Raw genomic sequence first — 12,740 nt, 5'->3', positions numbered from 1 at the left:
CTCTTTCCCTCCTGAGGCCCCCGGAGGCCTCAAAATAAGCCGCTGCCTGCAGGCTTGTGGTCCACCGGGGTCCCGTGATTGTCTTCCCTCTGGGCTGAGTCCCGGGGCTAGTACCTGCAGAACCAGCTGTTGCCAGGCCATGGGCAGGGACTGCCCGCCGCCCGCGCCAGGCTGCTGGGCACGCTCCAGCTGCAGGGCGACATGACGCCGCTCCTGCTCCAGCGCCCGCGTCAGCCGCTCGAAGCGGGCCTCCTGCTCTCTCACCGAGGCCAGGATGGTGGCGGCCGAGTGCACGCTGCAGTCCTCCATGACCGGGGCGCCAGCTGTGGGCAGAGCAGAGCAAGTCAGGGTGAGGCCAGGGTGGGGGCCCAGGGAGGCGTTGTGGGCCCCCTGCCCACCCCACTCTCAGAGCACGACCAAACCAGAGTGTGCAGCCCTCTGGAGAGACGCCACATTGATTAAATTCTAAATTAAAAACCATTAATCCAAGTCTGGCCGGAAGCAGCCGGCTCCCTCCCCGGGGCGTGTGGGGCTCTGACCCAGGCTCCCTGCTTCCTGCCAGACCCGGCAGAACCACGGGCCCTGAGCCCTCGGGGGAGGACCGGGGAGGGAAGGGAAAGTACGGAGGAACAGGCGTGACCAGCTCGCAGACCTCCCGGGCCCTCCGCTGACCATGGCACCCGCCAGCTCACCCCAGCCTCATGGCCCTCGTGCAGGCCCAGCTCAGAGGTGGACGCTGGGGCCCGGACAGCATGGGAGGCCCCTCTGTGGCCACAGGAATGGCCCGGCGGGCCCAGGTGCCAGCGCACAGGGAGTGGGAAGCTGCCCTGCGGCCGCTGGGTGCCCCTGGAGGAGGGTCAGCCCTGGGCTCGGCTTGCACCAGCATGGCTGGGCCGGGGGCGTGGGCACACTTCAGAGACCCCCCACGCCTGTGACAGATGGGCAGACCACGGCCCCACGAGGGGAGAGGTCAGCGGGGTCCCGGAGCCGGCCTTCACCTGCCTAGCGTCTGTCACACCAATGACACAGCAGCAGGCGGAGTTGCCGGGACAGCGGTCAACACAGGCGGTGGGCCACTGCAGGCCACGTGTTTTTAAGCTGGACCGAGAAACTGTGACGATGCCTTCTACGGCAGATTCTGGGGAGAGGTGGGAGCCAGGCTCGCCTCTCTGCTGACCCGGGAAGCCTGGGGGCTGGCGCAGTGTGCCCTGTGGGACTGCGGTGACCTTCGTCCTCCTGCCTGGCTAGCACCTTCCCCGCCCCCATCCACCAGTGAAGGCCTCGCACTGCCCGCCGGGCTGACCCCTCACAGCCCCACCCATACATTGACCCCAGCGTCCTGAGTCCCGGGTGCGGGCTGCTCTTGGGGGGGGGGGACATCTAGTAGGAAGACAGGGACAGATGCACTATCCAGAGACCACCTCGCCTGTCCTGGGGCAGGTGTCCAGGCTGAGCCCCCCAGGAGGAGCCCCGGGTGAGTGGAGGGATGGAAGGTCAGGAAGCAGGTGGAAGGGAGCGCAGGGGAGCAGTGAGGGGAGCACGGGGAGCGGTGAGGAGGCACGTGGATGCTGCAGGGGAGGCCGGGCGGGGGTCTATAGGGGGCAGCTCAGGGAGGAAGGGAGGCTGGCCACAGCAGGGCAGGGACAGGCAGCTGGGGTCTGAGTGGGTAGGGAGGGGTGAGGCGGAGACACCCCCCAGGGGCTCCCAGCCGGCCGGGGTGGCAACGTGGCTAGCACTCGCTCCCCCAGGAGGGCGCGGGCGCCCAGAAGGACTGGGGGGGTGCTGACCGTCCCCCGAAACCGTGCCTGCACTCGGGTGTCTGTCTTCGTGCTGAGCCAGCTGCTCCTCCTCCTCACAGGCCTGGCCAAACCCGGATCCAGAAATCAAATTATGGGGACGGAGTCCAGTCTGGGCTGAGGAATTAGAGGAATTTCCGATGGGTCAGGCTGGCGGGGAGGCGGGCGGGAGGCCGGGGCTCCGGGGCCCTCCCCTCACAGGCCCTTTGCTGGCGCACTGCCCAGCGCCCCTAACCTCCGTGAGGGAAGGACAGGGCTCTGCTTCCACACCGGCCCCTTCCCCTGGGCGGGAGGGGAGTGGGCCACAGTCCACTGCCTGGGAGGGCGCCGTGTTGCCCCCGGCCCTGCAGGGGCCTGCCTTCACCCCGCCGCCCCGCGGGGGTCAGAGGGCGCCCTCAGCCCTGGGGAGAGCTGCCGGCCAAAGCCACAAGGACGGCTTGGGGCCACGGCCAGGCGGGGTCTGCATCCGCCCATCATGGCAAGGCCCGCGGGGTCACCCGGCGTTGGTGCAGGGCTGGGGGCAGGCCTGGGTGGGAAGAGACTGTCCTCGACCATAAGGCCGTGGAAAAAGCTGCAGGGGAGAAGGGACTGGCTTGCGTTCACAGGAAAGAAGGGTTTCTGAACATCCAGAAAAAGTGCCCCGGGCCGAGGTTGTGCTTGGTCCACCGACAGGAGCGAGCGCTCAGATGGAGGCCGGTGGGCCACACGCCCACCACCGCGGAAGCCGGGCAGGCACGTGGGGACACACGCCACCGCTCTCCACTGTTGCTTGTTTCCAATTTTCCATGATAGGCAGTAGGAAAAAAAAACACAAAACCGAGATACCGTCACCATGTGGGGACCAAGGGTTCACAACGTCCAGTAGACAAGTGATCCCCGCCATCTACACAGTGCCTGGGAGTCAGCAGAAGCTGAGCCAAGCCCAGGAGTGAACAGGGTGCCTGCCAGGCATGCTGGGCTTCCCTGGAGGCTTAGCTGGTAAAGAACCTGCCTGCAATACAGGAAACCCTGGTTCGATCCCTGGGTTGGGAAGATTCCCCCGGAGAAGGGAAAGGCTACCCACTCCAGTATTCTGGCCTGGAGAATCCCATGGACCGTATAGTACATGGGGTCGTGAAGAGTCGGACACGACTGAGCGACTCTCACTAGACCCTACTAGACCAGGTGTGTGGCCCAGCAATGCTGTGCGAAGGGTGAGTGTGGAAATGGTCACATGCGTGCACGTCAGCACACACACGGGCTGTGGTGGGGCTCTGGGGGAGGGGTACACGGGCCACTGCAGGAAGCAGGTAAGAGCTGGGAAGGCGGGCGCCCTCCCCGCAGCAGCCTGGCAGGTGAGGGCAGGGTCCGGAAGTTCGCCCCGGGGCCCTGAGGGAAGCAGCTAGGTCTTCAGGGAACTGGGCGTCAGCTCTGCCCAGCAGAGGAGGTGCCCCGCTTCCACCTGGGCCAGACACCGCAGGGGTGGGAGATGGACACAGATGGCCCTGCCCCCAGGCCGTCCCCATGAACACCCAGGAGCACCCACTAACCACACAGAGGATGGCCACTCTGGGAAGGGGCAATTCCTGAGGGGTTCCTGCCCTGCATGAAGGGGACGCCCGGGGCCTGGGCAGCACTGGTCAGCCGCAGGGCAGGGGGCTGCTGGATGGACAGTCCGGGAGGAACTGAGGATGTGAGGGGCCTGGAGGAACTGAGGTTGCAGGAGGCCTGGAGGCAGGCTAAGGTGCAACGCTTTCTGGGGCATGTGGAACCTGAGGTCCAGCATCCAAGAGCCTAGGGCTGGTCCAGGGCCGGGACCTGGAAGTGGCCAGGAGCCGCAGGTTGGACACGGCAGGGACGGGCCTGGCCCTGGCCAGAGGGTGGGTGAGTGTGCCGGCTGCTGGGATGGGAGGCCTGGGCCACAGGGAGCCCCTATTAGACCCCAGAAGGGTCTTGGTCTGAGATTCCTGCTGGGGTGGGTTACAGATGCATGCTCCGAGTCACAGGGGCCTTGCCGCTCTGGGGAGACTTGGTGGACGGCTGCCCCCTGCCTCTGCCCCAGACTCTGGGTGCATTACAGCCCAAGGGTGAAGCCCGACAGGCTCCGAGGGGGTGCTGGGCACCCAGGACCCCTCCCCATGGTGTCTGCAGCAGCCAGTCCAGGGCTGCCCCAAGGGCAGGACAGGGCAGGGCACGGAGGCACGGGGCTGGCGGGCACACCACCCCCTCCAGCCCGGCCGTGACAGCTGAGCCCATGGTGGGCTGCGTGGGGGAGGAGCCTGTTGTCTGCATCGCCTCCCCCAGGGTTCCCCACCACCGTTCCACCCCGGGAGAATCCCTCCGCACCATGCTATGGGGTGGGCACCAGGCCAAGGCATTCCTGAGGAGGGGCCAAACCTGGAGGGTCCCGTTGGCCCCCAGGCCTGGGAGCCCAGCTCCTGCCCCACGGCCAGGAGGTCAGTGAGACCTCAAGGAGCCCGGCGAGGCGCAGCCGGGCAGCTGTCCGTCCAGGCCGAGGGCTGTGGCCCGTGTGCACCAGTGCCCTCTGCCGGGAACACCCCTTCCCCCCTCAAGACGTAGGACCCCTTCTTCCCAGGCCCCTATGTCACCATGGCAACGCCCAAGCTTCCCTGAGAGGCACAGAGCCTCTTTGTGGTGGCACAAAGGCCCTTTGAGGGGTGGCGGGGCTTCAGCCCCGGGGAGCCTGTGGCCAGTGAGTCTCTGGGGGACACGGTCAGGCCCCTCAGCCCCGCCCCCACCCCGAGGCTGCAGAGCCAGCTGGAGAGTCTGGTGTTTCAGGATACCACCCCCAGCACTGCTTGCCTACAGAAAGGTTCCTGGGGTGAGCCCCTGGGCCCAGCAGGGCTCCCTGTGGGGGCCTGGGGACTTCCCACGGCCTCCCCGCCTTTGACAGAAGACCTGCTCTTCCTGGATAAGGGGAGGGGGCGGAAGCAGCAGGGAAGCCCCCTGCCAGATGGGAAGTCGGGTTCAGGACGGGGTGGGGGACACAGGGCGCAGGTCTGGAGCCAGGCCGGCCCCGTCCCCCATCCCACCCCACCTTCACCCGCCTGCCCCGAGCATGCACAGCCTGGCCAGCGAGTGGCCCGGGGCAGGCTTGCCGTAGCCAGGAGCTCAGGACAGACTGGGGCAGGAGGGGGCCTTGCCGGGGAGGGGAGGTGGGACCCTCGGGGCGGTGTGGACCCAGCGCGGAGCCCCCCTAGAGTGTTGCTTGGTCCCCGCTGCCCCCATTCCTGCAGGCCTCGGCCACCCTGGCCACTGCTGACCAGGCAGCTGGCAGTGCCCCATGTGTTGGGCACCCTGCCCGGTGGCCCTCCCCGGGTGACCTCAGTCTGACCCCTGCAGCTTTGCTAACCCAGCGCCTGGAGCAGGGACCACAGCCCTGGGGGCAGCTTGGGGCTGCGCTGGTCCGGGAAGGTCGGTCCTCTGTGGGCAGACCCACATGGGGCAGGGACGCGGGCTGCCAAGGGGCGGCCCCCATGGTCAGGGGTGGGGGCCCCTCGCCTGCCTGGCTGGCTGCCCTGCCAGCATTCCTGGGAGCTGCTGACTCTTCTGGGCTCCCAGACGGGCTCACACGGACCACTGTCAGCAGTCCCGGCACCACCGCCCTCCCCCCCCCCCCCAAGCCCAGCCTGGGGCCTCATGGTCCTGTGGCTTGGCTTTGGGGAGGTTCCCCGGGAAGTGAAAGAGTGGGAAACGGGTCAGTCATCCCCTCATCGGGGAATAACGGGGGTCCCTGCAGACACCGCTCCCACAGCCTGGGGGGTGACGGTGTCAGAAGACCCTCCAGTGGCTGTGGGCAGAGGCAAGGCGGCTGGGTCACCCGGGCATGAATGAGCGGATGACTGAGCAGACCTCGCCCCAGGAAGGGGGCCCCGGGCCCTTCCAGCCTTGCCCCCAGCCCACAGCATCTAAGGGCCCCGCTGGTCTGCCCTTGCCCAGGGTCCCATGTGGCCTCCAGCTGGCACCGGCCCCTCCTAGGGGCCCTGGAACCCCCACCTCCCCCCACAAGCTGATCTGGATGCCAGTTCCTCTGCTCCAGACCGCCCTTCCCCCTCCCCCCAGGACCCTGGGAGCCCGAAGCCCAGGGGTGCCCATGGCAACAGGTCCAGACACCAACAGCCTCCAACCAACAGTGCAGCCTCATATTTTATATGCAAACGCCCCAGCAGGGGCAGGGGGCTCCACCCCACCCCACCCAGTGCAGACTCAGCCCCCACAGCCCCCGCCCCTCCTCAGTGCCCCTGCCTGGCTCCCCGAGCCCCCCATCCCATGAGACCGAAGGGGGCGTGAGCCCTGGCCTCACCACCAGGATGTGGATCACTGCGGCAGGCCGACTGGCAGTTTAGGGGCCTCCTCGGACCCCCCCTGCGGGCACACGCCTGCAGCCACCCACAAGGTCACGCGCACACACGCCTGTCCATGCTGTGTGGCTGTGAGCCCACCAAGCTGCCCTGAGCAGCCTTGCCTGCCCTGGGGAGTGGGTGATGGGTGGTCTCTGACATCCGTGTGTTGGGGGAGGCAGGAGTCTGGCTCCTGGAGCGTCGGGCAGACCCATGAGGCCTGGCCTGCAGCGCCCAGCCTCGGTCCACGCTGGAGGTCCCTGTGACGGGAGGGTGGGTGTGGCCGGGCCAGGACCCTGGACAGAAGCCCTGGGGCTGCAGAGACCCCAGCGCCCGGGGCCGCCCCTGCCGCCCCAGGGCCCCAGAGAGCTGCAGGTAACTGATGCAAGCCTGAGGGAGCTGCTGATACACGTCCTTGAGAGGTGAACGACGACCTTGATCTGATGAACTGGGAACAAACTATAAGAAGGACTAATCATGGACCCCGCGGGAATTTGAAGAAAAACAGTGGAGGCTTGGTGGCTGGGATGCTGTCCGAGGCCACGGGACACAGACCAGAGGCACCTGCCAAACTGCGGAGAACAACCCAGAGCCGTCAGGATGGAGGATGGCAATGGTGAGACTGGGATGCCGGGGCCATGGCTGCCGGCGCAGGGGGTCCCCGAGAGACCCCAGATCTGGCCGGGAGCCGCCCCACAGAGCGACCTCCAGCAGGGCTGCGGGGGCGCGGCCTGAGCTACCGCCCAGGAGGAAGCCGGGAAGGCTGTGCTCACACCAACAGGGCCGCACGGTGTGCTCGCCCTGGGCTCTGCGCCCCGGCCGCCAGGCTGCCACCCCTCCTCAGGCCACCAAGCGCCGGGCCACCCCAGGGAGCACCAAGGGGTCCATGGTGCCCCCAGGCGGTCTGTGATGTTGGCTCAGCCCCCCGCAGCCCACCCACCCTATTTGCAGACAGATGCTCCTCTACAGTGAGGACCAGCTGACAGCCCTGTAAACAGGCACCTTCCTTTCTCCCGTGTCTCAATATCTCGAGGGTAAACCCAGCTCTGGACATTCTAAGGAAACATCGGGCAGCGTTCCCATTGTCAGAGCCAGCATGCCACCCAGGCCCCGTGTGCCCACCTGCACACTTGACCCCCACCCACGGCCCAAGGGCGCCAGGCTCTCCCTGCTGGGCACGAGCAAGTGGAGGCCCCAGAGGACGGGCTGCCAGCCGGCTCCATCTCGTTATCTTGCAAAATGCAGAGAGCAGCAAGTACATTCAGACGAATGAATGGCCTAATTAGGATTTCACGGAGAGTGAAAATATTTTGAAAAGAGAAAGTTTAACTAAAGGCATATTTGAAATACCAAACTCATCGATTGCAAACATCAACCGGGGCCCTCCCCAGATCTGAGCACAAGACCAAACTCAGGGTGAAGTGGACTACTCTGGTGCCCTGCAGAGGGTCACACCAGGCTGGGACGGGCACAGGCTCTGGGCCTGGGGAAGGAAGCTGACAGACTGGTCCAGGCTGGGAGCAGAGCAGAGCACCCGGGGGACAGGCAGAAGCTGACTGTGGTTGGCGGGGCGAGGCCCCACCCCGAGCTGAGACGCAAACAGGCAGGTGTGGGTGCAGCTGGCGCTGCATGCATGGGAGGTCACAGGCGTGCCAAGCCCACACCTAGAGGAGACCCACACACTCCCTGCAGGCCGCCAGGGGGCAGGAGAGCCTGGGGGAACCGCCTAGGCCCGCCCAGCCGCAGGCAGCTGCATGCTCAGAGGCTGGACGCTGCAACGGGGGCCCGCATCACTGCGGGGGCTTCCGAGAGGCTTCCCCACAGCAGGGACCTGTTCTCCATCACCAAGGGGGCTCAGAGGGGCTGGAGACTCAGGGAGAGCAGAGTGGGACTTGCGTGCAGGCTGGCCAGCATGGTGGGGGCCCGCCGACCACGTGGACCAGCCCAGACCTGCAGGGCCAGTTTGAGGCCGCCCAGGACTGTCCCACAGAGGCTGGTCGGCCGGAGCCGCCAAGGAGGACCCGGGGGCACTGTTTGGGGGTTCCGCTGACAGGACACGTCGCTCAGGTAACAGTTCACATGCAAGTGTGTCAGCGGAGATCGGCCCTCGCCTCCCGGCTGCAGCAACGCTGACGCCAGGCGGGTGAAATCTCGGCGTGGACGCCGACCTGCAGACACCAACGGGCCGTGCTCAGAGGACACGCGTGGGGCGTGGAACCGTCGGAAGAAGAAGACTTCCACAGCTTCCGCGTAGAACGTGCAGTTTGAAACTTTCTCGAACGGAAAGTCACCAGCCACAGGCAAACACTGAAAGGCTGTAAAAAGCCCGCCATGGCCGATGCCTGCGGCCCTGACCCCAAGAGGCCCACAGCCTGGACGGGGTCGAGCCTCCTCATCCCGACCAAGCAGGCCCCGCGCGGCCCCGCGGCCTGGCCACGGAGACGCTGGGCTGGTGTTCTCAGAGGCCGCCACCCTCCGTGAGTCCAACGGCGCAGCAAACAGACCGCCCGGCCCCGCGGGCACGGGGACCCTCTGCCTCTGTCCCTGCCTCCCTCCCCGGGCGCTGCGTCCCGTGCCCCTGGAGCTGTCACTGCAGAGGAGCGCATGAGGCAGGGCTGACGCATGCCGGGCACAGCCCCTCCCCCCGACCGTGGCCCGGTGCAGCTGTGTGTGCCAGAGGCCCCCCGGCCCCGAAGGACAGAGCCTCCCGCGGCACGTGGGCCCGCTGCCCGTCAGTGCTGGCCACTCCAGCCTCTCTGGCTCGGCAGGAGCTGCCCTGAGCAGGAGCGGAGCTGGCGGCCTGTGCGACATGTGGGCACCGACCTGCTGGGCGTCCGCGTGAGGGCAGCGCAGACCTCCCTTCTGATGCCCTGGTGGGTTGTCCCCAACGCAGGGGCGTCCCGCAAGCCAGCATCTGTGGTCCGCGCCCAGCCCGTCGGTGGGTTCAAGCAGGGCTGGCGGGAGGCCTCCCTGTCAAGCCCGGGGGCTGTGCCCACCGGGACTGAGGCTGACCAGAGGCGCACACACACACTCAGGCCACAGCCCATCCTTCTGTTGACCACAAGCTACCCTGCCCACCACCCGTGTGCGGATGGAACATCCCCGGGGAGGTCAGCACGTCCAGACACCCATCGGCGGGCTCTTCATCCAGTAGGGAGCCCGAGGACACCTGCTGAGGCCAGTCTGTGGGGCCGAGTCCCTCCTGGACGGGGTCAGACCCCGGCTGGTCATCCCAGCCCAGGGACATCCTACGGCGCGCCGACAGGGGCCCGCCCCACAGGACTGTGAGCATGTTCTCGTCCCCCCTCCCACTGGGTCTGTCGCATCCACACTTAGCATTGGCCACCTGGGCGTTTCTAACGCTTCTGACTATCCTTCAAAGCCCAGAGTGTTCAGAGTTGTAAGCGGATAACCTCTCCGGGTTCCCAAGGCTGGACGCGCTCTACTGTGATAAGCTCCCACACCAGGGCCAGTGCAGGGGTCCGTGCCCCACCTCCCCAGGTCCCCTGGGGTCGGCCCCATCCGTGTGCCTCCAAGGCGGGCAGCGAGTCTCCCAGGCCCAGACCAAGGACCTTGGAGGTTCCTGTCTCAGCCAGGGAGCTGGGGACACCTCCCCTCCGTCTGTGTCCAGGCCTGGGGACACCTCCCCTGTGCTTGCATCTAGGCCTGGCAATATTGCTGAAAAAATGAAAAACAGGGTGGTACAGACAGGCGGGAGGCCCCTCCAGGGGTCACAGTGACAGGGGTTCTCCCCCCGGCTCTGCAGTGTCACCCAAGTGTTTCAAGCCTCCATCCAGCCTTTCCTTGTGGACATGGCTCATTCGGGGACCTGAGGGTGCGGCCTTATGTCTCCTGGCAGCCCCTTCAACAAGGGGAAGGGCTTCCAGTTGGGGCAGGATTGTGACAGGAGAGCAGGAGGCCAGGGCCAGAGCCAAGGAAGAAGGCGGGGCGGGGGGGTGGGTGCTCGAGCCAGGCGTGTGTGTGCACACGTGTACACGTGTGTGTGTGTGTGTGTGTGTGAGTGCCTGGGAGGGAGGCGTGGTTGGGTGTCTGCCTGCCCGTGGCAGGACCTGTGGCCCCCACCCTGAGGTCAGGAATCAACGTTTGGTCCAAATGTGGTATGTCTGGGGCACGCCTGCTTCTGGCTTAAGCGTTGACAAAGACCTCGTCCTACGAGAACGACGTGTCTTTATTATCAGTCCTGATAACCACCCAACCATAGAAAGAACGTGGCTCCCACCTCAGGGGCTCCAGCAGGCCAAGAAGCCACCAAAGCAGAGGCAACTCGGTACAGGCCAGTGTGGGGGTGGGGGGGTCTTCAGGACGAGAAGGACCGAGGACCGGGAGGGTCTGGATGATGCACGGTGGGCGTGGACCTGGGCGGGATCCGTGTGCCCAGGGCGCCTCGCCTCCGCGGCACTGTATGCTGGGGCGCTGGGGGCAGAGTCTCATAAGAGCTGGACAGATGGACAGACAGATGGGCAGGCCTGAGACCTGAAGGCAGAAGCAGCGGTAGGGCTTGTGCTGCAAGGCTGAGGGTGCCTGTCACAGGGAGCCCTCCTCAGCAACCCTCAGAGCCGGTCGGCGGGCTCGGGGTTCCCTGCAGAACAAGGATCCTGCACCAAGAGCCCAGGGGCCGAGGGGGCTGCCCCTGCCCCAGAAAGGCCTGCAGTGTCCCCGTCTGGGCAGGAGCCGTCTGCACAGGCTGGCCAAGAGCCACGACAGCAAGCACAGACGGGAGATGCCTGGCAGTGAGAGGGAGCCCCCACGGCATAATGCCAGTCCAGAGGGGTGTGGGGCTCGGACTGGGGGGTGGGGGGGTGGGGGGATGGGGCCTGGGCTGGGGGGCTGGGGGCTGGAGGGATGGGGCCCAGGCTGGTGGGATGGGGCCCGGGCTCGGGGGTTGGGGCCCAGGCTGGGGGGCCGGACGGATGGGGCCCAGACTGGGGGGATGAGGGGATGGGGCCCAGGCTGGGGGGATGGGGCCTGGGCTGGGGGGATGGGGCCTGGGCTGGGGGGATGGAAGGATGGGGCCCAGGTTGGGGGGAGGAGGCCCAGGCTGGGAGGCTGGAGGGTTGGGGCGGGGGATGGGGGGAGGGGGGCTGGGGGCTCGGGCTGGGGGGAATAGGCAGGCAGCTCTGGGCCATGGAAGGTGATGAGGAGCCCGAGCTTACCCTGCACTTAGCCTGGAGTCCTGCTCCACCACAGAAATCCTGGCCAGCCCCTGCTGGCCGCTGATCACTCTGTGCATCTTGAAAGGACCCCCTTTGCTTGCGCCCTCTGTGCCACCCAGGACACTGAGACAGAGAGGCACGGCCTGGTGTCGAGTGGCTGGCGCTGAGGCCTGGCCTGGACCCAGGGGCCATGCATGACAGGATGGCCACTGGGAGCCCGGCTCCAGCCTGCTCCCCCTGCTGTGTCCAGTACCCAGGGGCCTTGCCCTCTCTAGCTCCCCACCCTGGGCAGGGGGCGCAGACAGAGCAAAGCTCCAGTGAGTGCCTCTGGGCGCCTGGGAAAGGGTCACCTCACCCTCCCCTGCACTGGGGGGCTGGGTGGAGTCGCTCTTGCTGGCTGTGGCAGCCCCGGGCGCCCTCTGCTGGCCGCACTCAGCTTGTGCCTGCTCTGCTGGAGGGTGCCAGCCGTTCAGGGTCCGCCAGGGCCGCGGTTAGGGCTGTGCCTCACACCCACCGCGCCCTCCAACACCCGGGGGGGGGGGGCCCGCAAGTGATACGGATGCCCCCCAGCTCCAGACAGGTCGGCTATGCAGGCCTCCTGGGTAAAGCCCCAGGAAGGGGCTCCTGACCCCGAGTCCCCCGGCTTATTCTTCTTGGACCCCGAGTCTCGCTGGTTACTCTCTGACCCCGAATTCCCCCAGTTCCTCTCTGGCCCTGAGTCCCCCTGTAACTCTCTGACCCCGAGTTCTTGCTTACACTCTGACTCTGGGGTTCCTGCTGAGTGGCTGACACCTCATTTGAGTCTTGACGGATGAGGCAGCAGAGGAGCAGGTGCCCAACTGAGCCACAGCTGGGGAAAGCCCCGGGAATCCTGGCTACCCCCCGGCACCTCACAGCACTTACCCCAGGACCCCCACCCCGGCTGTCCCCTCTCCCCTCTCCCCACTGGCTCTGGTGGGCTGGGGTCTCCATCCACCCCTTGGCTCCTCTTGGAGGTGGAGGATCTCACTGGTCGCCCCGGGGTGGAAGGGAAGGAACCCCCCTCAATCCCGTGTAGCACAGATGGGGCTGGTGGTGCAGCCCCTGAGGAAACCGGGAGACGCAGAGGGACTCCTGGGACCCAGAAGTGACCTGAGGGGCCACCCTGGGGGGAGGCATGCGGCCCAGGCTGGGTGGGGGGGCAGCTCTAGCCTGGCAGGACTGAGGGCGGGCCCCGCTCCTCCAGGAGGCACGTGGTTAGCAGGCATCGTGCCCATGTTGAGAGCGGGCTAGGGGCTGGCCGGGCTGTTCTTGCGGGACCTCCTCCCCAGGCTATGGCCAGACCAGAGTCCTGAGCGCAGTGCGTGCTCTATGCCTGTCCCTGGGCTGGGTGCCAGTGGACCTCAGACTCGGGGGTGTGGGCAACGGGGGAAGAGACAGGGCACTGTGGA

At 66.7% G+C, this 12,740-nt stretch overlaps 1 protein-coding gene across 5 annotated transcripts in view; it reads right to left on the bottom strand.

Annotated features, from left to right (window-relative positions):
• ARVCF (ARVCF delta catenin family member) overlaps nt 1-12,740 on the bottom strand; it is a 29,946-nt gene that overhangs the window by 15,998 nt on the left and 1,208 nt on the right. For 4 of the 5 annotated variants that reach the window (XM_065903817.1, XM_065903819.1, XM_065903818.1 and 1 more), the window contains exon 2: nt 115-323. The exons of the other annotated variant lie outside the window; for it this stretch is intronic. In XM_065903817.1, the coding sequence (XP_065759889.1) occupies nt 115-309 (195 nt within the window). In that variant the 5' untranslated portion in view covers nt 310-323. The remainder of the gene's footprint in view (nt 1-114; nt 324-12,740) is intronic. 5 annotated transcript variants of the gene reach the window in all.

This window comes from Muntiacus reevesi, chromosome 13 (genome assembly GCF_963930625.1).
Source record: "Muntiacus reevesi chromosome 13, mMunRee1.1, whole genome shotgun sequence".
Lineage (NCBI taxonomy): Eukaryota > Metazoa > Chordata > Mammalia > Artiodactyla > Cervidae > Muntiacus > Muntiacus reevesi.
The sequence above is the reverse complement of the archived record's forward strand: the minus strand, read 5'-3'. Positions and strand labels throughout refer to the sequence as shown.